Consider the following 27,522-nt stretch of genomic DNA (forward strand, 5'->3'; position numbering starts at 1 on the left):
TGCTGATAGCTGCGCGCGCCTCCTCTCCCCCTCCCAGACCAGCAGAGGCAGCAGCAGAAGCCGCAGCTCCCGCCAGCCCCTCCCGCCGTCGCCATTCCTCGCCCGCCCGGCTCTCTCCTTCCCTCCCTCCCCGGGGCCCCTCGCCTCCGGACCGTTCCTTCCTCCCCATTCCTCCCTTGTTTTTCCCTTCCCCCTCTCTTCCCTTCCCCGTTCTGTGTCCCGCACATCCCGTCCTGTGTAACTCGGAAGGTAAGCGCTGCCGTGCTCCTGAGCGCCGCGGCCTCGCCCGGGCTTTGTGACTAGGCCGTGACTTCTGTAGAGGCTGCGCCATGTGAGGCGCCGCACCGTCATGGCCGCCTCCTATTAACCCCCTCTCTGCCAGCAGTGTCCATGTGACCGGCCGCCCCCTGCCCTACCATGTGGCCGCTGTGCTTACAGGCGCATCGCCGCCATCGTCACCGGGCCTGCCCCCCTGTGCTGTGTCGCAGCTCCTGAGTGTATGGGGAGGTGATACCCCAGTGCTGGAGAGGAGCGGTGTGCCCTGTATACAAGCTGTGGGGACGCATGGCCTTACTGGGGGGCCATGGGCCGTCCGCTAGACCAGTACAGGCAGTGATGGCAATCTGGTCCTTGCCCTCCCTTATGTCAGATTACATACACAGCATAGATGGCACTGGTGTGCCCACACATGGGCCGGTGCTAGGTGACTTGCATTACTCTATTGGCATCGTGAGATGTTGTCCAGCTTGACCCCAGTCCTTGTGGGGGGGGGCGCAGGGTGGGTCAATGCACCAGTCCTGTGGGGGCGTGCAGGGAGGGCTAGTGTGCCAGTCCTGTAGTGGGATGGGTGAGTGCGCCAGTCCTGTAGTGGGGGCAGCATGCAGGGTGGGCCAGTCGTGTGTGTGTGGTGGGTCAGTTGTGTAGCGCATGGTGCGCCAGTCGTGTAGTGGGATGGGGGTGCAGGGTGGGCGAGTGTGCCAGAACTGTAGTGGGGGGGGGGGGGCACAGGGTGGGCCAGTGCGCCCCTCCTCTGCACAAGGAGAAATCTTAATGAACTCTTTCCTGTCATAAGTGATTGGCCCTCCTGATGCTAGTGTGCCAGCCCTAGTAGAATTTACTGCACAGAACTGTAATCCGTTTTGTACTGGGGTGGTTGTATGACCTCTGTCTGGAGACCTTTGTGCCCGACACTGCAGGACTGTGGTTTGTCCTACAGAACTAGCTACATTGTATCCGAGCTCTTCAGAGACTTGGCAGCTGCTGCTGTTAGTGCCCGTCATGCCAAGGTGTCCTGGGACACAGTAGCTCGCCTGCAGCCATCTCTTGCACATGCTGCCTGGCAGCCGCCCAGCTCTTCGTCATCCTGTATCTGACCTAGTTCTGTGCTGGATGCAGCTATGGAGGCTGGCACACAATGACATGTTGGCCTTGTAGCTGCAGTGAAGGTGGTTATTGGGCATCTCACACCTGCTGGATATTAGTATGGGGGAAGCAGGGGCTGCTGTAATTGGGGCACTTCACATGATTGTGTGTCATCCTTGTCCTCATCTTCAGATTTTGGGGTACTTAGTGGAGTGTAGGTAATGGTAGAAAATATTCTGTGTCCTTACTTCTCTGGTAAATTGCCTCAGGCTTGCATCTCTGCAGTGGTTTTATTTTTAGGCAGTGATTGGAGCAACTGCTGGATCCATGGTTTATGATTGCTGTTGTGAAACTACTCCCATCATTAAGGTTTGATGGGAGTCTTTCACTGCAGCGGCATGTGGTAACCATTATTTTATACCAACTTTTAGCTGCACCTGGAAAACCCCTTTAAACCTGTAGGATATGTGGGTAGTGGTCATTTGTCATGGGTCTTCAATTAAAAATCTCTACTTGTAGCGTGCACCTCATAATCCAGCAACCGGACAGTGGTAATTACTCCTTGTACAGAATGTGACCAGTTCCTGGTCTGATCTGTGCCCTGTATAATATACTGTCCTCTAGTCAGTATAGATGTGAGAAGCCACAAGGACACCAGGGCTGGCATAAAAATTGTTACAAAAATGGTTAGCTTTTTTACAAACTGCAGACCTGGTGAAGTCGTCATTTTAGGCCATCACTAGAAGGTCGTACCCTGCCCAGCATGTGGATTGCCTAGGAGGCTCTGACATAACCTGTGTGATAAGACTGCTGCAGTATGGCAGCCACATGTCTCTTCACTATGTGCTCCACCTACCATGACCTTGGGCTTTGTGTGTAGTCTTTGGTAGAACAGGTGGCATACAACAGCTTCCATGTAGTAATGGGCCTGCGGGTGTCTTAACTCCACAGCCCTGCTAGATATTGGTGTTGAAAGCGGCAGCTCTAAAACCTGCATGTTAAGAACTATTTATGGAAGTTAGTAATGGTTTTCACACTGGCACATAGGATGAAGTTCTGTTGAGAACTGCTAGTTTCAGCTGAGGGGAACACTGGTACCAGCATGGTTGGTCTTCCCTGTTTGTTTGGTTTTTTTTGTGCCTTTATTTAAAGCTCATCGGTAGGTCGCCTGTCCCTGGTGATTTTAGGCAAGGACTTGTCTGTGTAGGTTTACGTCTATTTTCTAGATTTTCGGGGTGCTCTGATAAATGACTGTCGGTGATCTTTTGGGTGTCTGCAGATGGGTCATAGACTGTTGGCTGGCTGTGATTGTGAAGTTGGCGGTGTATAGGCCAGTGACGGCCACCATCAATTGCTGAATGGCTTATAAACAAAGCTCCATCTTTAATCAGATCTCATAGAGGTTTTTGTTCACTCGCCCTGTAACTGTACGGCTGTGCAGCAGAGAACAAAGCGGCTACTGTGTCTCTATAGTCGCCAGCATTTTAAGAGAATTTAATCTACTTCATAGTCTGAACATCCTGACCCGGGAACTTGTGTTTTGTTGTTCTGGCGTCCTCGGGCTTTCATAAGCCTCATTCATTATGTAACGGTGAGATGTCTGATGGAGGGAAGCTTCTCGCTTCCTCTTAACTTGCCTGGTACACTAGCCTACCTGCCAGCTGTTGTGCCAGTCCTACAAGTGCTTCTTTGGTTAGGATCTACAGCTGCCCGTCCAATATAACCTGTTTGTTTTTGTTGGGGGCAAATTTATGACTCCTTAATTTAGACAACTATACAACTAAATCTGCTGTTTGTCACTCATACAATTGGTGCACTTAGCTTGATGTTCTTTTCCTATGCCTCCTCTTGGTTGGCTTACTTTACATCAATGTGCTGCACTAAAATTAGTGTGCAAGCCATTAATAATTGGCCATTTTAGTTGTACCTCTTTTCAGTATACTGCCGATATCTTTAAAAATTGGCTCATGGCATACTTCAGCTTTCTGCCAAAATTTGAGACTGATTTGACACATTTTGCTTAGTAAATCTCCATTATTTTTTCCTGTGGGACTAAGGCTGCAACTCACTCTTTAGATATCAGTGATGCACTCAAGGGAGTCTGGTTCTCGGCTGCGCCCATTAAAATTGATTTCCAAGTGCTCCACTGCTGGTAATGCCCTAGAGGTGAAAATACAGGCACATTTAAAGAAAACTGATATTAAAGAGGTTGTCCACTACTAGGACAACCCCTTCTTAATGTGAGTGTTTGCCTCTGTTAAAGTAAAAACTCCTCCTGTGTCGGCACTCGCCCTCCTGTGAGGTGTTTTATCACGTGAGGTCCGTGCCCAATCAGTGCCAGCTTCTCTCCCTGCTCTTGGAAGCTTAACTAACAAGCTGAAGTCACAGCTGCTGCCCTCACTCCATGTCTATTACTTAAGTGTTCAAAGGTGGGGAGAGAAGCTGGCACTGATTGGGCGCAGGGCCTCACGTGATAAAACACCTCACAGGAGGGCGGGCACTGGTACAACGCCAACACGGGAGTAGAAGTACTTTTATTTAGCTGGGGCAAACTGAGAGGATTGTCCAAGTAGTGGAAGACCCCTTTAAGAAGGCAAATATGGAAAACTGTATGTTGGATGAGCACAAGAATGACCTAAAGCAGTTTTATCTACTATAATGTGGCCTCTACTGTCACCCTATAGATAAAAATAACATTGTACCACCAATTAATCTAATTCTTTATAGAGCCCTCTTCACACACTATGAAATCATACCTTCCCTGTCCTTGTTTTCTGGACATGGTCGAGTGTGGGGGGGGAAGGTGGGGTGGCGGAACTTCCATACTCATCAGGTGGTCTGCCAGTCTTGCCAAAATCTGGATTCAGCCTATGTTCCTCTGAAGACTACATTAGCCATGTGCATCAATCACTGTTTATATGAATACAGAATCCTCCACACTCCTGCCCATTTCTATCCTTCTGTATTTATGTAGCGCCAGGTTCTCTAGATAAATTTAAGTGTCTTCCTTTGTTCTAGTCTTGTCTTCTCTTGTGACCAAAGACTGCATTGCTCATCCTCTGGCTGTTGCGCCGATTGAACAGAACTTGTCTCATCATGGACACCGGTGTTATTGAAGGAGGCCTGAATGTTACCCTCACCATCAGGCTGCTGATGCATGGCAAGGTAGGTGCATTATTTAGATCTGCTTGGGCTGTTGTGTATTTTAAACAGTTTCCTTGTGATTGATGTAACCTTACATTAAGTGGACATGGTCGCTTTTGGAAAAAGCTTCCAGATGATCGTCTGTATGCAGCAGGTCTAGCCCCTGACAAAGGGTGTGCCAAGTGAAGGGCGTACTCTATGCCTTTTTGAGAGCATGAACAATCTCCTTTAATTACTGTAACAGATTATAAAGCCAATTTATATATCAAACATTAAGTTCTACTTTCTTTGACTAAACTGAGAATTTGCTTAACTCAGCAGTTTGAGCGTACACTGCTTTCAGTGTACACTATTACTTTACAACAGTCGGCATGCAATCATTAGACTTAAGCCAGTCACTGAGTTGTTTTATATAATATATATTTGTGTGCTGCATCAGTTTTTGGTCCACTTTTATTTTTTTTTCTCTAGGACAATGTCTGCATGCAGCTTTGTTTTGTCTTTTTGCATCTGTTTTGCGTCAGCTCGTAAAAGCAGCCTGAATTGTCAGGTCGTCTTTTAGCCATTCCATAGCTGTCAAAGCCTGAAGCCATTGAAAGTGATAGTCTGAAATATGCACAGCAACGGCAAGACCACTTGCTTTGCATATGTTTTGGTATTTTTGCATCCTTCCATGCTGAGTCTACCTGAAAGACCTCCTGTGTAAATCCTCATTATTGGAGTGAATCTGCTTTGGAAGAGCATGTTTTGCATTTTTTTTCCTTCTCCTCACATCCCTGATTTAATAATTTCCTTATAAATGTAATGAATGACATCAGCAACACTTCATTTATTTTTCAGGAAGTTGGTAGCATCATTGGAAAGAAAGGAGAGTCTGTTAAAAAAATGCGTGAAGAGGTAAGTTGTGTCTGGGGGAGGAGAACTACTTGCTGCTTAATTAAAATATTTGGATATGATGAGGATGATCCAATCTGCAAAAGGACATGAGTCCTAAACTCTAGATAAGTTGGTCCTAGACCTTTAAAAATGCCTAAAAATCGAACTTTCTCCTGTAACCCTGATAATGAAAGCATGTACTATTAAAGCTCTCAGAGCACAAATACTCAGCAGTATGAAAATTCAGCACGGCAGCCATTTGTGAAATTATGTATTTGCCAATGATTGATCCAAAAATGTGAACTATTGTCACACGTGTGGAGGTTTTTTTTTGTTTTTTTTTTTGTTTCAAGTTGTTGAATACTTGTGCTCTGCTTTACTAGCAACTTATCTTTTCTGGTCACATCTTGTTCCCAGGGTCATCTTGGGAATGTATTAACCTTGAAGTGCTGCCAAATTAAAAAGGGCTTTAACAATGGTTGTAACTAGGGGCAAAGTATGATTGATGTCGAGCTTGTATAACAGCAGTCCTTACACTCAGTAATATTGATCATTACACTGGGATATAGTTCAGATTTATAGTTCTGGCAAATTGAGGTAATTTAAGTACGCTCAAAGGGAGGAAGATGTATAATTAGGACATGGTTGCCACACCAACAATCAACATCTTGCATTTTATAATGGTAAAGGGTTACAAGAGTAGGTTTTGTGCAGAGGAACTATGGTGTGCTGGTATAGTGTTGGGTGTGTGCATGCCCCCAGTGATGGGGCTTTAGTAGATGCAACTTGGATTGCAGTTTTTTATATATAATTTTTTTTAGCTTAGAATAATACGGCCAAGACCAATTGTAAATGGCTGCTACTTACTCTTCTAAACTCTACTTCCAACCTGAAGTTAAGAATTTGGAATTCAATTGCACTGAGAAGCAGATTATTATTTGGTAGTGGTGCATTTTACCTCTCCCATATATCTTTACACCTATGTATTATCATTAGGACCTAGAATTCATTGTTTCCTTGCAGCTTATAAAAACTTGCACCATGCTGGCAGCATTCAATAGTGTTTTACCCTTCCTGGGCATCCCCCCTACATACACTTGAATGTGACCACATTCCCTTGCCCCACAGTTAAAAGGGTATTCTCTTCTCCAAGATCCTATCCCAATATGTAGTAGGAGTAATTTAAAAAAAAAAAAAAAAGCCTCCAATTAGAAATGTAGTATAGTTTTTTCTGATTTGCTATGTCTTTCCTCATGTGCAGGCATTGCAGGACCTTTGGGTATCCATGGTTACAACTAGCTAACGGTCACTATATCAGTGGTCATAACCATGGATACCTAAGGTCCTGCAATGCCTGCGCATGAGGAAAGACATAGAAATTTAGTATAGTTTCTGATTTGCTAATTAAGTTTTTGTGCTAATATTACACCTACTACATATTGGGATAGGATCTTGGAGATGGGAATACCCCTTTAACAGTTTTTACGTATGTTTTCAAAAAAACAAATTTACAATTTTTATATTGTGTATATACACTTGTTTTATGTAATTCTCTGAACATTGTTTTCTTGTTGAGACAAGGGTTAAATCTAAAACTTCTATAAATAGTGTAGGTAATATAAATACTTGTTTATAACTTTAGAGTGGGGCACGGATCAACATCTCAGAAGGCAACTGCCCTGAACGCATTATCACTCTAGCTGGCCCAACAAATGCCATCTTCAAAGCTTTCTCGATGATTATTGATAAACTGGAAGAGGTAAGATTGGGTTAATCTGTATGTCGTGATCATCATGGAGGCTTGTGTTCCTGAAATACTGTGTATAGACTAATTTGCTTAACCATTTTTGCCTAGGATATCAGTAGCTCCATGACTAACAGTACAGCATCCAGCAAACCACCAGTCACTCTGCGTCTGGTAGTCCCTGCAAGTCAGTGTGGATCTCTAATTGGAAAAGGAGGTTGTAAAATAAAGGAAATCAGAGAGGTAAGTTCTGTATTGATTCATCTCATGAGGATTGCACACCCTATTCTACAATATCATGTGCTATGTTGCCCTCATGTTCCTGAATTTTGTGGGCCTTTCTGCTTCATATGCTGCCCTATGTAAGGGAGGGTCATCTACAGCTACAGGTCATGCTTAAAATGGCATGAAAACCTGTACGGTTTAGTTTATAGCATGCTGTACTTATCGCACACTTCCAGCCTGCACGGTGATGGCTTGCAGGCTGTCGTGATTGTGCGCATATCGCATCCTGTTGCCACATTGGTGGGCTCTCTCCATAGAAGACTGATAACTAGGAAGACCCCACTGTATTTACTTTGCTTCTAGTAGCCAAATGGAACAAAACTTGCTGTCCCCTACATAGCACAGTTCATTCAGCTGACCATCCTCTTTACATTAAGCTATCTCACTGTTAAATATTATTTTTCTAGAGTACAGGAGCTCAGGTACAAGTTGCAGGGGATATGCTGCCTAATTCCACAGAGCGGGCGATCACTATTGCTGGTATCCCTCAGTCAATCATTGACTGTGTCAAGCAGATCTGTGTGGTAATGCTAGAGGTGAGTCTGAACCTGTGACATTTTTCAGATGCTTTTACTATTCTGGAAACTAGCAGCAGCTAGATGTCATAAATTGATCACGGGCTGTCCCCTTCAGAAGCTGTGACCTGTTGCTGTCTGGCAATAAGTATTAAGTTCTGATACACCACTAGGGGCACAATGAAGCTTTTTCTTCAAAAACTTTCACCAATCTAGCCTGCCACTGGGTGAATACAAAGTCCAAGGAATAATTGCTTTTCTCATGAGCAGAAAATAGAGATTCTGCTTCCTGTATCTGCATATGTTTGACGCAACAGGGAAAGTGGTCACATAGCGTTTAAAAGAACAGTAGAGTGATGGAAAGTAGCCAACCTGGTTTACTGCCATCTAGTCCTCAATAGTTAGCCAGTGTGCAGGCTGGCTACTAATGGATGACTCAAGAATGGCACCCTTCCTTCCCAGCTGTTAACTTTCAATTGGGTTTTTAAAGTGTTTTCTGAACCATATAACTCCTTAATCATGATCAGTGCTCTTTTGTTCTTGTCTTTTACTTTTTTTTTCTTCTACCATTTACTGTAAGCTGAGGTTTTAATTCAAATGATTTGTTCATTTTAACGTCTAGTCTCCTCCGAAGGGGGTCACCATCCCATACCGGCCTAAGCCTTCCAGTTCACCTGTGATTTTTGCTGGTGGTCAGGTAAGACATGCATTTTCTTTTAACTGTTCACATTTTTGGTATGATTTAAAAAAAAAAAAAAAAACAACAAAAAAAACAAAGGGCTCCCAGCAAGTTTTTCCTTTCCTAGTTCTTAAATATGTATTAAAATACTTAGTCTGCAGTCTCCTGTCTTGATCATATATGACCAGTCTTCAGTCTTGCCTGTTCACACAGCACCTACTGTCTGCAGCGGTGCTGATTTTTCAAAGCAAGTCTGAGTTGGAACAAGACTTATCAAGCTTGCATTTAGAAAGCGATTGTTGGTCTACACACACCATTTGTGAGCCGGCTAGTCTGATTTGTGGTCACATGGTCCTGAAGAGGGCTGAGAAGAGCGATTGGTAAGTAATGTAGTAACACTACATTGCATATTTAAAAAAAAATTGAATGGGGGCATAATTAGCTGGGAGTGCTTCATAGAATTTTTATTCTGTCCCTCATGCCACATTCACACTTGGTGTTTGTAAGCCAAAATCAGGAGTGGTCCACATGTTTCTAGTCTACTTTTCCTGATTGTTCCACTCCTGATCTTGGCTTTCAATCAGACGAAAAGTATAATAGAAACACGTCACCACTTCTGCATTTTTCACCCACTCCTGGTTTTGGCTTGCAAATACTGAGGTGTGAATGTGGCCTAATAGTGGGCTTGCACATGATCTGCGACAAATGCTTTATTTGAATCTTAGATTTCTAAAAGCTGCCAGCCTTTAAGCATTATTTGTAAGTAAAATACTAGAGACCACACAGCTAAGAAATGAGCCAAGGATAAAAATTTGTTTGCAAAGAAACCATTATTGTGCTGACTCTCTAAACTTTGTAAAATGAGTGCTGAGTACACATGCACATTAAACAGTGTCTGTTTAACATGACCTGACAAAGTGTAGGAGCTCTGCACACCCATGGCATGGCCGAACAATTCAGTGCACCTTCCTACTTGTGTTCAGTCTCTCATCTCCTGATAAACCAGAGCTGTCAATCAATGAAGTGTAGATAGGTGGAAAACCAGTATATGGGAAGGTGTACTGAACTGAGCGCCTGTGCTTGTTATGCGGTCATTTTGTGCAGCCACTCCCTCTTTAAACTTTTTGTTAATGTGCTTTTGCATTGAATACAGTCTAATCTGCTCACCGTCATGGAAGCAAAACAATTGTAATGGCTGACTATGGACTAATTTTGACTTGGGGAAACTATAGCTATACAAACTTAGGTGAACTTGGCTGCTTTTTCCTATGGAGTTATGAGGATTATCTTCTGGCTTTTTTTTTTTTGTTTTTCCCCGCCTATATTTAACAGTTTAACTAAATTCAGTTTTCAATGATGGGCCATAAATGTCTGATTGCTGGAGGCCCACTCTTCATCACTGCAGTTGGAGGTTGGGTAGAGTAGCATGTGTGGTTTCTCTTGAATGTCTTGGGCTGATGGAAATGGCTCAGTTGGGGACACGGTCACCTCTGATCTATACACACTGGACAGATGTGCATGACCATGCTGCTTCATTCAGTGACTGGCTGCAGTGAGGAAGAGCTGGGGCTCTGCTCCCCTGCTCTAGTCACTGGTGGGGCTGCCAACGATCAGACCTCTATCAACTCTCTGGTAGAAAATAACTGATATTGCCCACAAATGACATTCAACGTTCTTTGTTAGGCATTCAGTTTCTGTAAAGCTAATGCTTGTGCCAAGCTGATGCATCACCTACTGAACAAAGTGTAAGTGTCTCTGATAGAAGTGCCTGCCTGAAAGTCTTCACTTGCATTTTTTTTTTTTATTTATTTTTTATATCCACTGAGTTGTAACCATGGATCCAAAATGACTTTATTGGTAAAGTAGAAAGATGTAATGATTGTGACATGATTGACTTTAAACCATCTGCAGACACATGCAGTGTATGTTGCAAGATGCATAAATATATAATGTACGCCACCTTGAGGCACTTGCTATGATCTTTGGCAGGATCAGGACTTATGTAGTGTAGTATGTAGCTGTTATGAGAATAAACAAACTTCCCTCTAATACTACTCGTAGCTCGTGATGTGTCCCTGTGTATAATTGGCAGTAGTGAGGCAACAGCTGTGGCCCACTTACTGTGGGTCTGCATCAGATCGGCCCTTAAGACTGACTAAAAGGTTTTGATAAACAGAACTGTACCATTGGTGGAATAACTTTTTTTTTTTTTTTTACTTCACAGAGACCATAGCATTAAGTAACTTGGTATATTTATAATCCTGGAAGGTACTAGGGGCATGGGCAGTCTTAAGTGCCAGCAGTTCACTGTACAGTGCATGAGTGAAAGGAGTATAACTCTGGCCTCATTTTGGATCCATGACCCAATCTGCTCCCCATGTGTTAGGTGGTAGTGGTTGGGTTATCACGTCTGAGGACTGAGGCTGTGACTTTTATCAGAGATAACTGAACCCCATTTTCGCTTTGTTCAACAGGTGTCGCGCCAGGCCGGAGGGCACGCATGTGAGACTGACCTGTGGGAGGGGCGGAGGTCCCACTCAGGGGGAGTCTCCCTAGATGCTGTGGATCTCCATGGGGTAGGTCCTGTTATCTTCACTTTATATCTACCCCTTTCCTAATGTTAGGTTTTCGCTTTTTTTTTTTTTTTTGTGTAGACTGAAAGCTTACTTATCTAATTATGCTGATCATTAAAATCTTAAATTACATTTCTGGGCCTTTATCACAGATCATGTGCAGTATGAGCTGTTCTACGAAGAGTAGATCAGTAGCCACTTGCATAAAATGGCTAGCGATGATCAGCCTGAATTCCCATCATGACATGAGCATGTGTGTGTGATTTTCATTAAAGATGGTAAAATGAGCAGCTGCCAGTTCCCTCTCCCTGTTCTAAGGATTTAATCCTGGCACAACTTAGATCATTCCCTTTAAAAGAAGCTTATGTAACTGTACCATAAATCAGTGCATATATAAAATCCACAATTGAAAGGCTGGCAGCATTGACAACATGCATCTGCTTCAAATTGCATATGTAGTAGTGTTCTGTTCTTTGCCAGCATGCTTATGTGGTAACTGCTTCAAAAAAATACGTATAAAAGAAATGTATGACCAGATCAAATGTGTAGAGGTGTCAGATGTGTGTTATAGAAATGTCTTTTCTCGCTCAGTGGGGTGGTTCTAGTTTCCATAAGCTGCTTTAATCCTGTCTGTTGTATCCTGCTCATCATCGTTTTGGGCTCTAGTCTTGCTTGGCTATCACTTGCCTTTTCACCTTCTGATCTTTCTGGCTGTCACAAGGGTTTAATAGGACTACTTTTACTCCTTTTTATAGGCCTACACCATTCAAGGACAGTATGCCATTCCTCAGCCTGATGTAAGTGTGCTTTTGCTCTGAGTTGTGGATGACTGCTCTGTGCTGTGCTCGTATACTAAGGTGAATGGTGTGCCCCTGCCATATGCCTCTTCCCCGTGCACTGCTTCTGCTCAGGAAGGGTCTGTACTGTTAGAGCTGCTAATACTTCGTCTATTACCCATTTCACCTGAAACATATTCTCTTTACTTGCCTTCTAACAATATTTAAGAGCCTTGCACCTGTGTAGAACTGCTTTTATTTTTTTTTCCTTTAGCTGACCAAGTTACACCAACTGGCAATGCAGCAATCTCACTTCCCTATGTCCCATAGTGGCAACACCGGATTCAGTGGTAAGGAATCTATGCTTGCCTCTTGTTTTGATGGCCACACTGCTCACTGCTGGCTTTGCAATGTCCTACACACTCACACTTCACATTGTGCTAAAAGTATGACTTAATTGTGTGAAGGAAACCAAATGTATAGCCACTGCAAGTACCCTTTGGATTACGTTTTCTACACTATTCTCAATGTTAGTACTTTGTAATGTACATGCTAAGATCTATCCATAGAGCAGTCCCTTGAAACACTCAGTACTTGCCCTTTACGCGTGTGCAGGCAGGTCCTGGACCAAGACTACTGCTTTCATTGTAACCGTGCTGAAAGTGATAAATGCTGTTATCTGGAATACCCCATAATGGGCTGTTCTGCCCCCATTCTTTTCATACTAATCAAAGGTTTAAATGCATTGTTGCAGTACAATGCATACACAGCAATTCTGGTATACGTCTATGTAATTTACGGACAATGCAAATATTTTGATTGATTTCAAGTTAAGGGCAGATGCCCACATGATTCCCGGGGGCATGTCTTTAGCATTTTTATCCTTTGGCAAAGTCCATAAATTGCATATTTGGCATGCTAAATAAAAAGTAAACTTAAAGACAGTGAGCGTACACTAAAACGGTCTACTTTTGATCTGGTGATGGGTTGCCTTTTAACTTGATGTAACACTAAACACCCTCCCTAATGGAATGATTGTCTCAGTGCTGGTCCTCAGCTGATCTCTGAACAGCCTAGCCATCTAAGATGACTTCTAGTCTTGTGTGAGCCCTTCAACTGCTGAGCACAATGCAAGGGATTCACGCAAGCAATAAGGGAGGAACGTTTTCCTGTAGTGAAACTGCTAGAAGATCCATGCTCAATTGTGCAAAATCTGTCTCTGCAGTTCTGCTCCTTTTTGGACATACCCAATAGATGCCTTGCCACTTCTGCTTGTACAAAGTGTAGAATTGAAATGTGTTGTCCAAAGGGAAATTTTTTGTCATAATATTCCAGTATCCATAGGCCTTAATGATCTATGCAAACATTTTTTGCTGCAGTATTTTCCCTTACATGCAAAGTTTGTAAGTGGATTTAAAACAGTGGTGGGGGAGAGACCCAAAAGCACAAACTCTCCTAATATTGATGCAACTTAAAATGTGAATGGACTATGGTGTAAATGTGAGCGCTTTACAGAAGTCCCTCTAAGGCTGGGTGCCCACTATGCGTTTTTGCTGTGGAATTTCCGCAGCGAAAACGCTTGGTAATACGTGCCCCATAGTCCCCAATGATCTGCACATGCTGTGGAAATTTCAGCTGCGGATTATCATTGCTGAAAAATACGCAGCATGTCCATTAATTTTGCGGACACGCAGTGTAATTGCCGCCATCCACTTGCATTGAATCGCATAATATCCGCACGGGCACATGCGGATGGTACCCAGGTCTAAAGAGGACTTTGCTCCAGACCCAGGTACCATATTACCTGTTAAAAAAAGAATTTAAATAATTATACTTGCCATCCGATGGCCCCTGGTGTTTTCTCCGCTACGTCTGGTCTGTTGTACGTCTCGCGATGGTCTAAAAGGACCTGCGGTGAAGTCATTTAGTCATGTGACAGGTCATGCGACTGCTGACATTGGTCGCGTGACCTATCACATGACTAAATGTTGCCATGGCAGGTCCTTTCACAGCACCACAACCCATACAACAGACCGGACGTAGCGGAGAAAACAATGGGGGCCATCAGAAGGCAAGTTAAATAATTATTTTTTTTTTTTAACAACTTGGTCAACTATATAAATCCATGCCGGTTGCATGGATTTATATAGTGTGACCAATATGTCAAGCACTTTTCCAAGTGATGCTAAAATCGCTTGGAAAAGCGCTTGATAACCCGCAGGCAGAAATGCATGCAAAAACGCTTGACAAACGCTTCTACCTGGCAGGAAAAACTCATGTAAAATCCGCATGTGTTTTTCCTGCCAGGGAGAAGCATAAAAAATATGCAGCATTTCTGCATCGTGGGCACTTAGCCTAACTTTATCATTCTGCTCATCCACCCCCTGTATTCACTTTCTTTTTTAATTAGATTCTTTTTATTGAACATTTTTAAAATTAACCATAAGGAACATCTCCAAATTGCATATAAAAACAAAAGATAACCCCCATTTCTGAAACACAAGTCCTGGAGCTGGTCTTATATGGGAAGATCAGAGTATCTATTGTATACCATTTTTTTCCATATATGCAAATAAGACCAAGAGTGATTCCACATGTAAACAAGTTATCTGCTGTTCAGCAAGTGTCCATTTAAACTGTTTACACTAAACTAACCTCCCCTTTGTAGGCTTGTAATAGAGGCGAAAATATTTTACAACAGTAGGATTCTCGACTAAACCAGGGGTGTTGATCCAAGGACCTCAAATATCAAATTTTTTATTTTTTTTTTTATAAATTCCCTTTTCTAACCTTATAAACCCATTTACTCTATTAAATTCACTCTTGGATGGTGGAGTACATTGTATCGAGTGAGAAGCAATATATAGTATTATGGCCATACCAATTGCCACCGGATCCTCGGAGATCTAGTATGTCTCAATATACATATTTTTGGCTGAGTTCATTTAGTATACCATAAATTCTTTTATCTACAACATCATTCCACTATTATTGCATTCCCCCCCCCCCCTCATATGCATGAGGTGGACATTGGGTAAATCTCATCTCAGGCAGTTATAATTTTACCTCCCGCCAATCCGATGTAGAAATTTTGGAGTTCTATATTTTCTGTGAATCAAATATAATTTCCACAACCTTTGAGCCTCAGATATAGAAAGGTGTTAAGCCTAGGGCCTCTTTCACATGTCAGTGTTTCCAGTACGTGTGGTGAGTTATCACACATACTAGAGACACTTACACATGTAGACCCATTCTAATGAATGGGTCTGTGCACATGTAAGTGTCCACGGACAGTGTGCCCGTGGGGAGAAAACGCTGACGTCTGTTTTGCATGCCACACGGGCTGTAAAACATTCTGCACACTGGTGCATATATGACATGCATTTGTCATCAGTGTGACACATACTGGCGCCTGGGAATCGGTGGTACAGTTAGCACAGTTCCCAAGCGCCATGTACTGAAGGAATCTCTTATCATTGTCCCCTGCTTGTGCTGCGATCAGTGCCAGCAGGGAACAATGTGTGGTATTCAGCGGCCGTGGTCTCCTAGTGTAAAAGTAAGAATAAAATAAAATCATTATACTTGCCTGGCTTGAGGCGACAGCACACGCTGAGAATGACCAGCAGCGAGCGGGCCCCTGTACTGCGCTGAGCTCACTGAGCGGAGTCCTGTTGCTCACTGAGCTCAGCACAGGGCCCTGCCCTCTTGCTGCAGCGAGTCATTCTATTGTTCCTCAGCGTGTGCGCTCACCTCAAGCCAGACTAGTGTAAAAGAAAAAAAGTATTCTTTTACATTAGGAGACAGCGGGAGCAGAGTACTACACTCAACGTTGTACACCCTGCTGGCACGGATCACAGTGCCAGCAGGGGGACAATGAGACTCCACCACCCGGTGCTTCGGAACTGTGAAAACTGTACCGCTGGTTCCCAGGAGCAGGTACGTGCGATTCTGATGCGGCACACTGTTACCACACGGGTACTGGTGTTTCCGGTACTGGAAATATCAGGACGTGTGAAACATGCCGAATTTGGAGTCCCACTGATTCTCCTCCAGTATCACTCACTCCTGTATTCACTTTCTACTATTAAAGGGGGTTGTCTAGTCCACTTTAGAGCACAGCAGCTTGCAGAATCCTAACTTTATGTACTGTTGGGGTATGTTCCCATATTCAGGACCTGCTGCGGCTCTGATGTTGCAGAAGTTACCTACCACTTTTACACTAATTCTGCAAATTTATTTATTTATTTTCCTCATTGATGCAAATCTTTGGGGAAAATCCACATGCGTACCCACAAGGGAAACTGACATTCTGCGGATCTGAAAGATGCGCAGCTTTGTTTCCTGCAGGTGATTTGTGGATGCACAGTGGACATAGGATTTTTAGAAATCCCATCCACTATGATGTAACATCTGGCTGCTGCGGTTTAGACGCTGTAGCGAATCCTGAACAAGGGTACTCACCCTTAAAATTCGGCTCCGCTTGCCAGTTAGCCATAGTCACATGGCCACTAGTATGCCATTTGTATACTTCGTTACATGCCAACTGTAGTCTAATTCTAACCCACTTAATGTTCATGTGACCTCTCAAACTAACAAGCATTGCCCTCTGAACAGTGTAGATTACACTTATTAGAGCGCCATTTATTCCATGGCACTTTACATGTGAGAAAGGGGTATACATATGAAAACAGTTAGTGATCTTTAGCAAAACGTGATGGCGACTGGTACAGGAGGAGCGAGGGCTCAGTCTACAATGTTGGGATTCGGCAAGCTGCGGTACTTGCTATAAATTTCCCTAGGGCTGGACATCACTCTTAAACGCCTTCTTGAAATTTAATGTACAGATGTCATGTGACTGGTCTCTGGAGCAGCTCAGGAGCGGAGCCCACCTGGTACCCAATACACACTGGTTTGGAGGCAGGAGCGTACCTGTATTGCTGCTGTTTAAATGCCAATCTATCAATATCTGACAGCATTTAAATGGTTCAATCACCTCTTCCCATTAACACTCATGACTCTACTGTAGGGTTACCATGATAGCTGGGGGCATGGTGCAGGCACCCACTTGTCTGTCCTGCCTGTACGTGGGCTTTATAAGTTGGCATCACTTTAGCCATTTACATACTGCTCAAAAAATAAAGGGAACACTCAAATAACACATCCTATATCTGAATGAAATAATCTCATTGAATACTTTGTTCTGTACAAAGTTTAATGTGCTGACAACAAAATCTCACAAAAATCTATGGAAATCACATTTATTAACCAATAGAGGCCTGGATTTGCAGTCACCCCCAAAATTAAAGTGGAAAAACACACTACAGGCCAATCCAACTTTGATGTAATGTCCTTAAAACAAGTCAAAATGAGGCTCAGTATTGTGTGTGGCCTCCACGTGCCTGTATGACCTCCCTACAACGCCTGGGCATGCTCCTGATGAGGTTGCAGATGGTCTCCTGTGGGATCTCCTCCCAGACCTGGACTAAAGCATCTGCCAACTCCTGGACAGTCTGTGGTGCAACATGACATTTGTGGATGGAGCGAGACATGATGTCCCAGATGTGCTTAATCAGATTCAGGTCTGGGGAACGGGCAGGCCAGTCCATAGCTTCAATGCCTTCATCTTGCAAGAACAATGCCAGACCTCATGTGGCTGGAGCATTGTCCTGCATTAGGAGGAACCCAGGGCCAACCGCACCAGCATATGGTCTCACAAGGGGTCTGAGGATCTCATCTCGGTACCTAATGGCAGTCAGGCTACCTCTGGCGAGCACATGGAGGGCTGTGCAGCCCTCCAAAGAAATGCCAACCCACACCATTACTGACCCAATGCCAAACCGGTCATGCTGAAGGATGTTGCAGGCAGCAGATTGCTCTCCACGGCGTCTCCAGACTGTGTCACGTCTGTCACATGTGCTCAGTGTGAACCTGCTTTCATCTGTGAAGAGCACAGGGTGCCAATCCTGGTGTTCTGTGGCAAATGCCAAGCGTCCTGCACGGTGTTGGGCTGTGAGCACAACCCCCATCTGTGGATGTCGGGCCCTCATGGAGTCAGTTTCTAACCTTTTGTGCAGACACATGCACATTTGTGGCCTGCTGGAGGTCATTTTGCAGGGCACTGGCAGTGCTCCTCCTGTTCCTCTTTGCACAAAGGCGGAGGTAGCAGTCCTGCTGCTGGGTTGCTGCCCTCCTACGGCCCCCTCCACGTCTCCTGGTGTACTAGCCTGTCTCCTGGTAGCGCCTCCAGCCTCTGGACACTAGGCTAACACAGCAAACCTTGCCACAGCTCGCATTAATGTGCTATCCTGGGTGAGCTGCACTACCTGAGCAACTTCTGTGGGTTGTAGAGTCCGTCTCATGCTACGAGTGAAAGCACAACCAACATTCAAAAGTGACTAAAACATCAGCCAGAAAGCATTGGTACTGAGATGTGGTCTGTGGTCCACACCTGCAGAACCACTCCTTTATTGAGGGTGTCTTGATAATTGCCAATAATTTCCATCTATTGTCTATTCCATTTGCACAACAGCATGTGACATTGATTGTCATTTAGTGTTGCTTCCTAAGTGGACAGTTTGATTTACTTGGAGTTATATTCTGTTTAAGTGCTCCCTTTATTTTTTTGAGCAGTGTATTTATGTCCAGCCGCAGGAATAGTGCATAAAATCTTGACTAAAAACCTGTTGTGACAGCGTAACCTTATAAAAATGCAGTACAGAGCCTATGTTTCAGGAGACCTATGCACTCTTAATCATGCATAGTGTTCACCTCAAACTCTTTTGTGGTGAACATTGTTATGCCATCATTAAGAACGGGTTGATAACCAAACTACCCAGTTTTTGTTTTTAGATCGCAAGATTGCGAAAAATGCAGTAAAAAGCGATAAACATCATATACCTGTAAAACCATCAAACATTCTCGCAGATCCATTGGCATAAAAATGTCACCGATCTGGGAAAATTCTATTTGCATACTATACTTTGATACCTTTATGGGCCCTTCAACTAGGGAATAATTGACCACTGTCAACACCCCATGGTATAGTGATCGCATACCAGTTTTTGTTATACACTGCATCTTTTTAGGTTGCCTTTTGGTACAAGAAGGGCTTGGCTACCACCCCTGATACATTGGTTTATAGGATTCCAATAATTAGGAACATACACCGATGTATGACATCATATCTGGCTTATTCTTGTCATGTCACTTTGGTGTGGTGATCTATTAAGAGGAACTGGATCTCCTCTCAGGTTTTTATTGCATTTGTGAATTTATTTGGCCCTCTGCTTTGTGGCCACTTAATTTTTAGTAAAAGTTGCATTTCATTTCTACCTCATGTGTTGAAAAACACAGAAAAGGGTACTAAAGCCCATATCTCTGAAACCGTACTATAAATTTCCAAAAAGTAACCAGTCGAGGAAGCAGCTGGAATCAAGCTTAAGCTAGCTACTATTAACCTGGTGACAGTCTACTTTAAGGTGGCACATGCAAGCTGAAAGATGTGCAAAATGCCAGTTTTGACGAATTGGACTTCAGTGTTCAGAATTGTGGGGTTTTTGTTTACTGCCCCTCCGGGTGCGCAAACTGCAGGCACTAGTCATATAATGTACTGATATTGATCACAGGCAAATGTTCAGGTTTTATAGTAACTAGGATCACCTCTGCATTGTTTCTATTGTGAATTTGGCATCAGCCTAGCCAAAACCTTTTCCCATGACTTCTCTAAACACCTTTTTATCGTCTTTTGAACAACTAGCTTTATAATTTTTTTTCTTATGTCTTAGGAGGTATTGATGCTTCAGCTCAGACAACCTCCCATGAACTCACCATTCCAAACGATGTATGTATCAAATGTCCAAGCTAGTGCTGAAATCCCACTGATATCATTGAATAGCATATTACTGTATAATAGCTGGTATACAGACTGTACTGAAGGCTGACATGGGTATAGAACATCTGAATTGACATAAACATTAAATGTTGGCATTGGTCCAAATAACAAATATTCTGCAGGTTTTCTTCCCCTTTGCTTTAAAAAAAAAACTTTCTTCCAGATCTTGAATAAAAAAAAAAAAATCAGCTAGCATTACACATCTGACATTCTCCAATAGGCAGCTGTGAAATAATGACAAATAGAGGCTGATGCCTAATGTGTAAACTGCTGCCGGTTTACCCAGCACTCTGGTTCCTTTGTTGTAGCTCCAGTCTTGGCTTCAGGCACATTCACACTGAGTGCATGTTTATTCTGCAGAGATCAATGTGAGATTAACCCACAAACCAACTCACATTGTTTTTAATAGATCTACATTGCTGTTCATATGGCTGTGGATGAATTTGCAAACTGTTTCAATAAGTGGCTTAAGTACTGATGCTACCTGTAAACCTACAATGTCACATTGAATGGGGCCAATCCTTATATGGACCCACCGCTGTTAAAACTGATGGTATAGAGTAGGTCTCAAACTAGTCTTGGTATAAGGGCTACACAGAGAATTTAATTTGTCAGGACACACTCTTTGCAGGATATAGCTTTAACAGCCTTTTTAGTGGCAAAATATTTTTATTTCTCTTTTGGAATTTTCTTTTGTTCCAAATTGACCCTATACAAAATTGTAATATTTTACAATTGGCACCATATAGTAATTTTGGCCAACATCTTGTAGTAATGTAGTCTCCCATATAGCAGTTGTGATCCCCTTTGTGCTGCTTTTCACATTACAAAAAACCTTTCGCCTGTCCCCTCTCTTGGTAAAGTCTTCTTCCACAGTCGGGACAGCACATGGCAGTGACTTCATACACTCACGTCGGTGGCTGTGATTGGTATTGCTGCTCAGAGCTGGTCTATGCACTGAGATACGTTTCAAATGAGTATGCGTTCTTGGATGCAAATTCAATTGAAGAGGAGTGCCCCCTGGACTGGGCCACATCATTACGGGTGCCTGCAGGCCTCGTGAAACAGCCTGTGGGTCTGTATGCAAGTCGTGTGTTTTGAGACCCCTGTTAGAGGGTCAGCCTCAGATATGCTATGCAAAACCCCAACATTTGAGACTGGTTCCACAGTTATTTTACTAGAAATCCCTTTTGGAATCACAATCGTAGGGGGTTCTGACAATGACACTCCTTCAAATCAGTAATGGCCATCAATAATTAGTGGGATAACTCTTGTATAATAAGATGTTGTTTGTTATACTGTTCACCCAAGAAATATGCTAGAACTAATCTTTTCCAATGCATAATGGATTAACTAATAAATAAATCTGTTTCTAGCTGATCGGCTGTATCATTGGGCGTCAGGGAGCGAAGATAAATGAGATCCGCCAGATGTCTGGAGCACAGATTAAGATCGCTAACCCTGTGGAAGGTTCTACTGATCGTCAGGTTACAATTACTGGATCAACAGCCAGCATTAGCTTGGCCCAATACCTTATCAATGTCAGGTAAGACATTTTGGTGTTGACTTTTATAGTGCAGTGGGTATTAAAACCCTGTGCCTTAGACATAATTGCTCATTTTTAGATCAACAAAAAAAAAACATTAAAATAGTTCAACATTGTAATCTGTATGAGAGGAGTACTAGAAAAGTGTTTTCTTGCTGAAATTTTTGCTTCAATTAGCGTTAACTTTTTTTTTAATGTAGGATGGCCCTCAGTTTAATTTTACTTCATTTCTCATTATGCATGTAAAATAACATTTAAATTATGTAATGAATATTCTAAGAAATAAGCTTTTTTGTATTTTTTTACTATACCTTTTTTTTTTAATAAAGAAAACAGCTTTTTCCTCCTAAACTGATTTTTGGATGAAACGAGTCTTCAGTGAATACTTTCCCATTCCTGGAAAGAGTTAAAGGGGTTGTCCAAGTATGGGCCTAAAAAAACAAGCAGGTAGTTGCTAACAGTCAACTACCTGCCTGTTCTCCCTGGCATTGTCTGAGCTGTCACTGCCTGTGATTCAGCTGCTCAATGTCAAGAGAACAGCTATTCTTCCAGGCTGTTCGGTTGATGGAGTCTGACTGCCAAAGTCATTCTGATTGCTGCTACCTGGGGTGCAGGTTTTTAAAGCCCACTGTTAATCAGCATGTATCAGTGCGAACCGCTGAATCGCCAGCAGGAGAGGTCTGTGACCACTGAGACAGCAGAGATCAGCGCCAGGCACAATAGGGAGGTAGTTGACAACTACCTGCCTGTTAGTTCTTGGGCCCATAGTAAAAAAGAATAAAGATTAAATGGTCCTGGATAACCCCTTTATTCTATGGATAATTGTAGTTTCAGGAGAATTTACAGCAGACTGTTGATGTCTGCCTCAAGCTCCTCCCGTCTCCATAGAATTTGTCAATTGCAGTCTCCTATCTCAGTAATGTGAACATCTGTCTCCACTGAAAACAGATTTTTACCAATGAATTGAGTGAAGGATCAATCCAGGAGGAAAAAGTAGATTTGTTATGAATTACTGTTACGATTACTCTTTAACAGGAAGCGGTTGTCTGAAAATGACCTATAAAGCCTTGTTACGTGTATTTTTGAAAGTCTCAATCTTAATTATAATTTTGCCACTTTCACACTGCCCACTTGGATTGTTAACTTAAGCACAGGAAGAATATAACCGTTCCTCATCAGGCAGGATTACAATGACTGGGAACGCCTCTATACACAACTGATGAGGCAGTATCCACCATTCACAACTGGTGATGCCCCAGCCAACCTGCTCCCCCCTGCCTCCGCAATGACCTTTGCACAGGCTTAGTAGACACTTTGATGTGAAAGATGGCCTCAAGATATGTACAAAAGCCACGCTGGTCAGGTTCTAATGCCTGAAACAAGTCTACAAAAGCCCCAGTGGCCAGTGTGAAAATTGCTATGTAAAAAAAGAAAATGCTTTATTTTTTTTAAATGCATTTAATACTGCAATAGGTCTTTTTCTGATGCTTTCCTCTAAGATTTGTTTTCAGAGCAGTAAGTCTTAAAAACAAAGGGTGACATCTGTGGTAAATCCACAGCATCTCTGCAGTTCTGTCCGTTGTAGTCATACCTGTAAATCCAGTCCATGTCTTACACCTCTTGTAACGATCCTGTTACGTTAACTGGATTGTCTGATTCCTGGTGAATTGGCATCAGGGAGATAAATAATGCTGATCCAACAAGAGCTGCAGACTATGCTGTGTACATGACCCCTTCAGGTAAACCCAACACCCAAAACTCCTGAACTGCAGGTGTTCTATTGGAGAAGACTACAACACATTACACCTTGGACATAACTTGTACATGGTTACTAGTGCAGGGCCTAGGGGTGTAACAATGCAGGAGACTGGGATTCTTATCTTCTATCCTGTCATGCGTTGCTCACATAAACCCTGCTCTAGACTGACCAGTATCCATTATGCCCGGAGTGTTCCTTCAGTTAAAGATAAAATGTATTTAGTCTGATTTTGTTTAGACACTGAGTTATAGAGTTGCTTAGTATCTGGGTTTCACTATAGTGTTAAGCTTGCTCAGCCTCCATTGTTATCCTCCTGTACTCCTCCGTTTGTTCCTGTTCTCCCACCCACCCGTTTAGTTTTGTTCCCTTTTTTTCTTTTTTCCTCTGTTTCAGTCTAGAAACTGCTAAACCCTCCTCCTCCCAGAGCGTCACGACCCCTGACCTTCTCAGCATCTCTCAACCCTCCACCCCTTCCTCTTCCAATGCTGCCCCCTCTCTGGTGAACGCATCCACGGCCGGGGGCGGCGAACCCTCCTCAGCCTCCACATCCTCTTCCTCCTCCTCGGAAACACCTTCCAGCCTCCCTAATCCCTCGACTGCCCCTTGTGTCTCCAATCTGCTTGACATGAAACCTGTCCCGCTCCTGGCTCTAAATGTCGTGTCCACAGCCTCTACCTCATCCTCCTGTGCTGCTCCTGCCTCTGCCGCCCAGCAATACTCTAAAGTGAAATCGGACAAGCAGCGCTTCTCTCCATACTGAGTAGCCTGTGGTTTGAGTTGTCCTAGAAACTGAACTTCTCTATGTAACATTGATTGCATTGACTGTCTTTAAACCTGCTGTAAATGCACATAATGCTAAAAACTGAGCCGTCAAGATTGTGGCTAGTGGGCAAGATGGGAGTTTTCATTGATTTGATAGGTAGATTCCTGCCTCTTTGTGCAGCTTTCAGCTTAGTGTTAGCTATTCTATGGCTTTGATCAGCATTCACTGTATTTCAATAAAGCAGCCAATGTTTGAGAAACCCTAGTACGAGTTATTTCTGAGCAGTCTGCATGTTATACACTATAAAACTTGTCATAAATGGCTTTCAGTGTCGTTATATATTTAATTTACATTGGAAAACAATTTGTTACAAATGAAACAGATTGCTAATTAACTTTTTTTTTTTTGTTTTGTTTTTGGCTTACTAAATCCAGCAGAGATTAGTCTGCTTTTCAAAAACTGAAGCCGTGTCTGCACAACTTTTTTTCACAACTGACATCTGGTGGATCTGTTCTAACAGATCACTATTGGACATGTGAAAATTTCCAATTTTTAGTATTCCAGATTAGGCTGCTAGGTGCAAGTCATACTGCTGGAGGGGAATACCTGTCCTCATGCAGAACCACTACCAGAGGGTTCAGCAAGTCTGGACCCCAGTCAGTCACTTAAAGGGGCTCCTTGCTTTTACTAGTGCATGTACCTATTTAAAGAAGTTGTCCACTACTTACACATTGATGCCCAATCCTTAGAATAGGGCATCAATGTCTGACTGGCTGGGACCTGGCACCCTGCTGTTCTACTTCAATGGGAGGTGGGGTACTACAATCTGTTTCACACTGAATTGAGTAGGAGGTTCATGTGCAGGACCAAGCCCCGGCCACTACAACTAGATGGCCAAGCTCGGTAAGTACTGCCAGCCGATAACGGTTGATTGGTGGGGGTGCTGCACCTGCCAACTAGACATTGATGCCCTATCTTACAGCATCAATGTATAAGTAGTGGACAACCTCTGTAATGCAGTTTGATACCACTATTAGAGAGCTGGAATAGAAGGCACTGCTACTAAGGTATGGCACTAGGTGAACCTCCAAAATCTTAAAGGGGGTTGTCACACAAAGTTAATTTTTAATGGTTCTTAAAGGGGTTGTCCAGTCAGAAGTGATAAGTCTGCAGTGACTTATGAATAAACTTATGAACACTCGCAGGGATTTGCTGGTTTGAGACCTGGGACTATGTATATGTTTATACATACCCCTGGCCATTTGTATGGAGGAAGGCCATGCCCTGTCTAGTGAAGTGGCTAGGTCTGACTAGAAGGCATGGCCTCTCTCAATACTAGTGTATGGAGAGCAAGGCTGTGCCCACTGGCTGGGGTATGTATAACACATAAATACCCTGTTAGCGAATCTCATACTGGCGAAACCCTGCAGCGCCTGCGCTGGGGGAATCATAAGTCTGCAGTCACCCAGTGACTGCACAACCCCTTAAATTTCTGCAATCTTTTTAAAGTTTCTGTGCTGATGTTATAAATGTGCCCTAAAGGTGCCCCCATGCTGTCCTATACACTTTTATATTTATTTTTTTAACACATCCAATTGTGGAACATATTGATCCAAGATCTATTACAATGTGCTTGGTTCATGAGCGTTTCAAGTCTTGGGCTGCATGGTGATACGTAACTGATCTGGGTCTTTCTGCCAAAAATCTCTGCCATTACTGGCATATTACTACACTTTTTTTTTTTTTTTTTTTTTGTGTGGCCAAAATCGCCTTGTTGCCCCAGCATAAAATTGCTGGCCCATTTGCAGAATGCTGGGCCACAAAAACCTTACCATAGCACAACTATAGTTTGTGTATTTAGAGCAGGTGTCTGGCAGTTAGATGGATGTATATGGGGAATGTGTCCTATTGGTTTTACATTAAGTCTCTTGTTTTTCTGTTTAGGCTTTCTTCAGAAGCCGGTGGCATGGGAAGCAGTTAAACATCTTCCAACATCTCTTCCTCTGTTTAGCTCATGTCAGTCTGCATAGCTCTGCACAGTTTGTATTTTTGTTTTTTTTTTCCATCTTTATTTCTCCAGGTTTTAACTAGTTTGCAAATTTTCAGTTTCATCGTGCTTTTCCTCAGCCACTCGTCAACTTTTTCTTTTTTTTTTTTTTTTTTTTTTAATGAAGTGACAGCATTTTAACAAACTTTGTTTTTCTTTTTCCTGCTGTTAAAACCTGCTGATACAGATTTTAGTTTCATAAGTTTGTCCTGTTACTGATATATATTTTTTTTAATTTAAGTCACAATGTAAAGAGTGGGGTATTAAAGGCATTTCAATTTAGTTCTGTAATGTCAGGAATTTTTCAGAAAACAAATAAAGATGGACTGAAATCTGGTGTTTTTTTCTTCTATATTGAACACTTGCAATGTTTAATAAGCCCCCACAAAGCCAGGGGCGGACATACCGCCCTGGCCCAAAGGTGGAGAGGGGCCCCAAGCTGTCAATGTCCGTCCCTGCACAAAGCAGTGTGACTAATGTAAAAGACTGGAACGATACTAATAAAGGGTAAATGATAACAGAACTGTTAGTTTGTGGATACTAGTCACACCGACCTCCAGAATAAAAATCCTAATGTTGTCCAGCTGCTTTTTAGAGGGTACTTCAATGGATCACTTTCTGATTTGAGAATTGTAATTGCTATTAAGAATTTGTTTAGCCGGATTTCATCCCCAAGCTATGCATGTGCATCATTCACAGAAAAGTCCAGCAATACTTTGCATTTCTCATGAACAGACTGACTATGTAGTGTTTGAATATATATGCAAAGTGCTTTAGTCGGGGGCAATCTCTCCTCAAGCCTCTTGTCACTTAGTTGCAAACAAGTAGAAGATGATGAGTTTACCACTTTGTTGTAAAATCAAATCCTGGAACCACATCAGTGGGTGCTGAATCCTGCTGGTGATCAGCAAACTATGAAATATATATTTTTTTTAAGCAAAACTATTAGTAATATTATTAAAAATGTATTAGTAATTCATTAAACAGCATTCTACATGAATAGAGAACTGAGATCACCTTGAGCTTTATTACCTGTCCGGTGATGCTTTCTCCTGCCTGACAGCTTATGTGCCGTGGTGTTGGGGCGAGGCTCTAGCTGCGTTTTAAGATCGTTCTTTAAGCATGCCTAAATAAGGTGCTAGTTGCACCCTTGGTATGGCTGGGTAGTTCGGTGCACTTTTCCCACCTACTTATTTTGCATTTACTCTCCTCTGGCTCCTGTAAAACCAGTAATGTCAATCAAGGAAGAGGAGATTGTAAATAGCCCACATAAAGCATGTTTGTTTTTTTTACACAAGCTTTTAGTTGAAAGTAGCCTAACAAAGGCATATTGTTGGTTTTTGGCAAAGTAGTAATTTGGTAAAGTAGCTGACGGTGCCCTTTTAAAGGGAATGTGTCCACCCCCCTGGGCGATATCAGACCTCTCCTATGGACATACAGGTGATAGAAAAGTAAATCTATACTTACCTGTATGGCCATAGTAGGGGTCTGATTGCAGAGAAATCTGGTTTTATAAAGTCTGCTTTCCAGAGGCTTGGCGTCCGTGCGACGCCAAGCAAACC

At 42.9% G+C, this 27,522-nt stretch overlaps 1 protein-coding gene across 6 annotated transcripts; it reads left to right on the forward strand.

Moving 5' to 3' along the window:
- On the forward strand, nt 1-26,256 carry PCBP2 (poly(rC) binding protein 2). Of its 6 annotated transcripts, none has more exons than XM_073662952.1 (13): nt 1-249; nt 4,381-4,527; nt 5,347-5,403; nt 7,025-7,141; nt 7,238-7,369; nt 7,819-7,947; nt 8,549-8,623; nt 11,080-11,181; nt 11,934-11,975; nt 12,229-12,304; nt 19,739-19,794; nt 21,222-21,391; nt 23,544-24,172. In XM_073662952.1, exons 2-13 carry the CDS (start codon nt 4,459-4,461, stop codon nt 23,908-23,910), a joined length of 1,392 nt encoding a protein of 463 aa, XP_073519053.1. In that variant the 5' UTR covers nt 1-249; nt 4,381-4,458; the 3' UTR covers nt 23,911-24,172. The 6 variants fall into 6 exon arrangements, with proteins under 6 accessions (XP_073519053.1, XP_073519054.1, XP_073519056.1 ...); XM_073662957.1 differs by lacking the exon at nt 23,544-24,172 and adding an exon at nt 25,858-26,256 and having other exon boundaries at nt 5-249; XM_073662953.1 differs by lacking the exon at nt 11,934-11,975.
- The last annotated feature ends 1,266 nt before the right edge of the window (nt 26,257-27,522 follow it).

The sequence above is a fragment of the Phyllobates terribilis genome, unplaced genomic scaffold (genome assembly GCF_046119375.1).
Source record: "Phyllobates terribilis strain yellow unplaced genomic scaffold, ASM4611937v1 Scaffold_2__4_contigs__length_985480577, whole genome shotgun sequence".
NCBI classification, from domain to species: Eukaryota; Metazoa; Chordata; class Amphibia; order Anura; family Dendrobatidae; genus Phyllobates; species Phyllobates terribilis.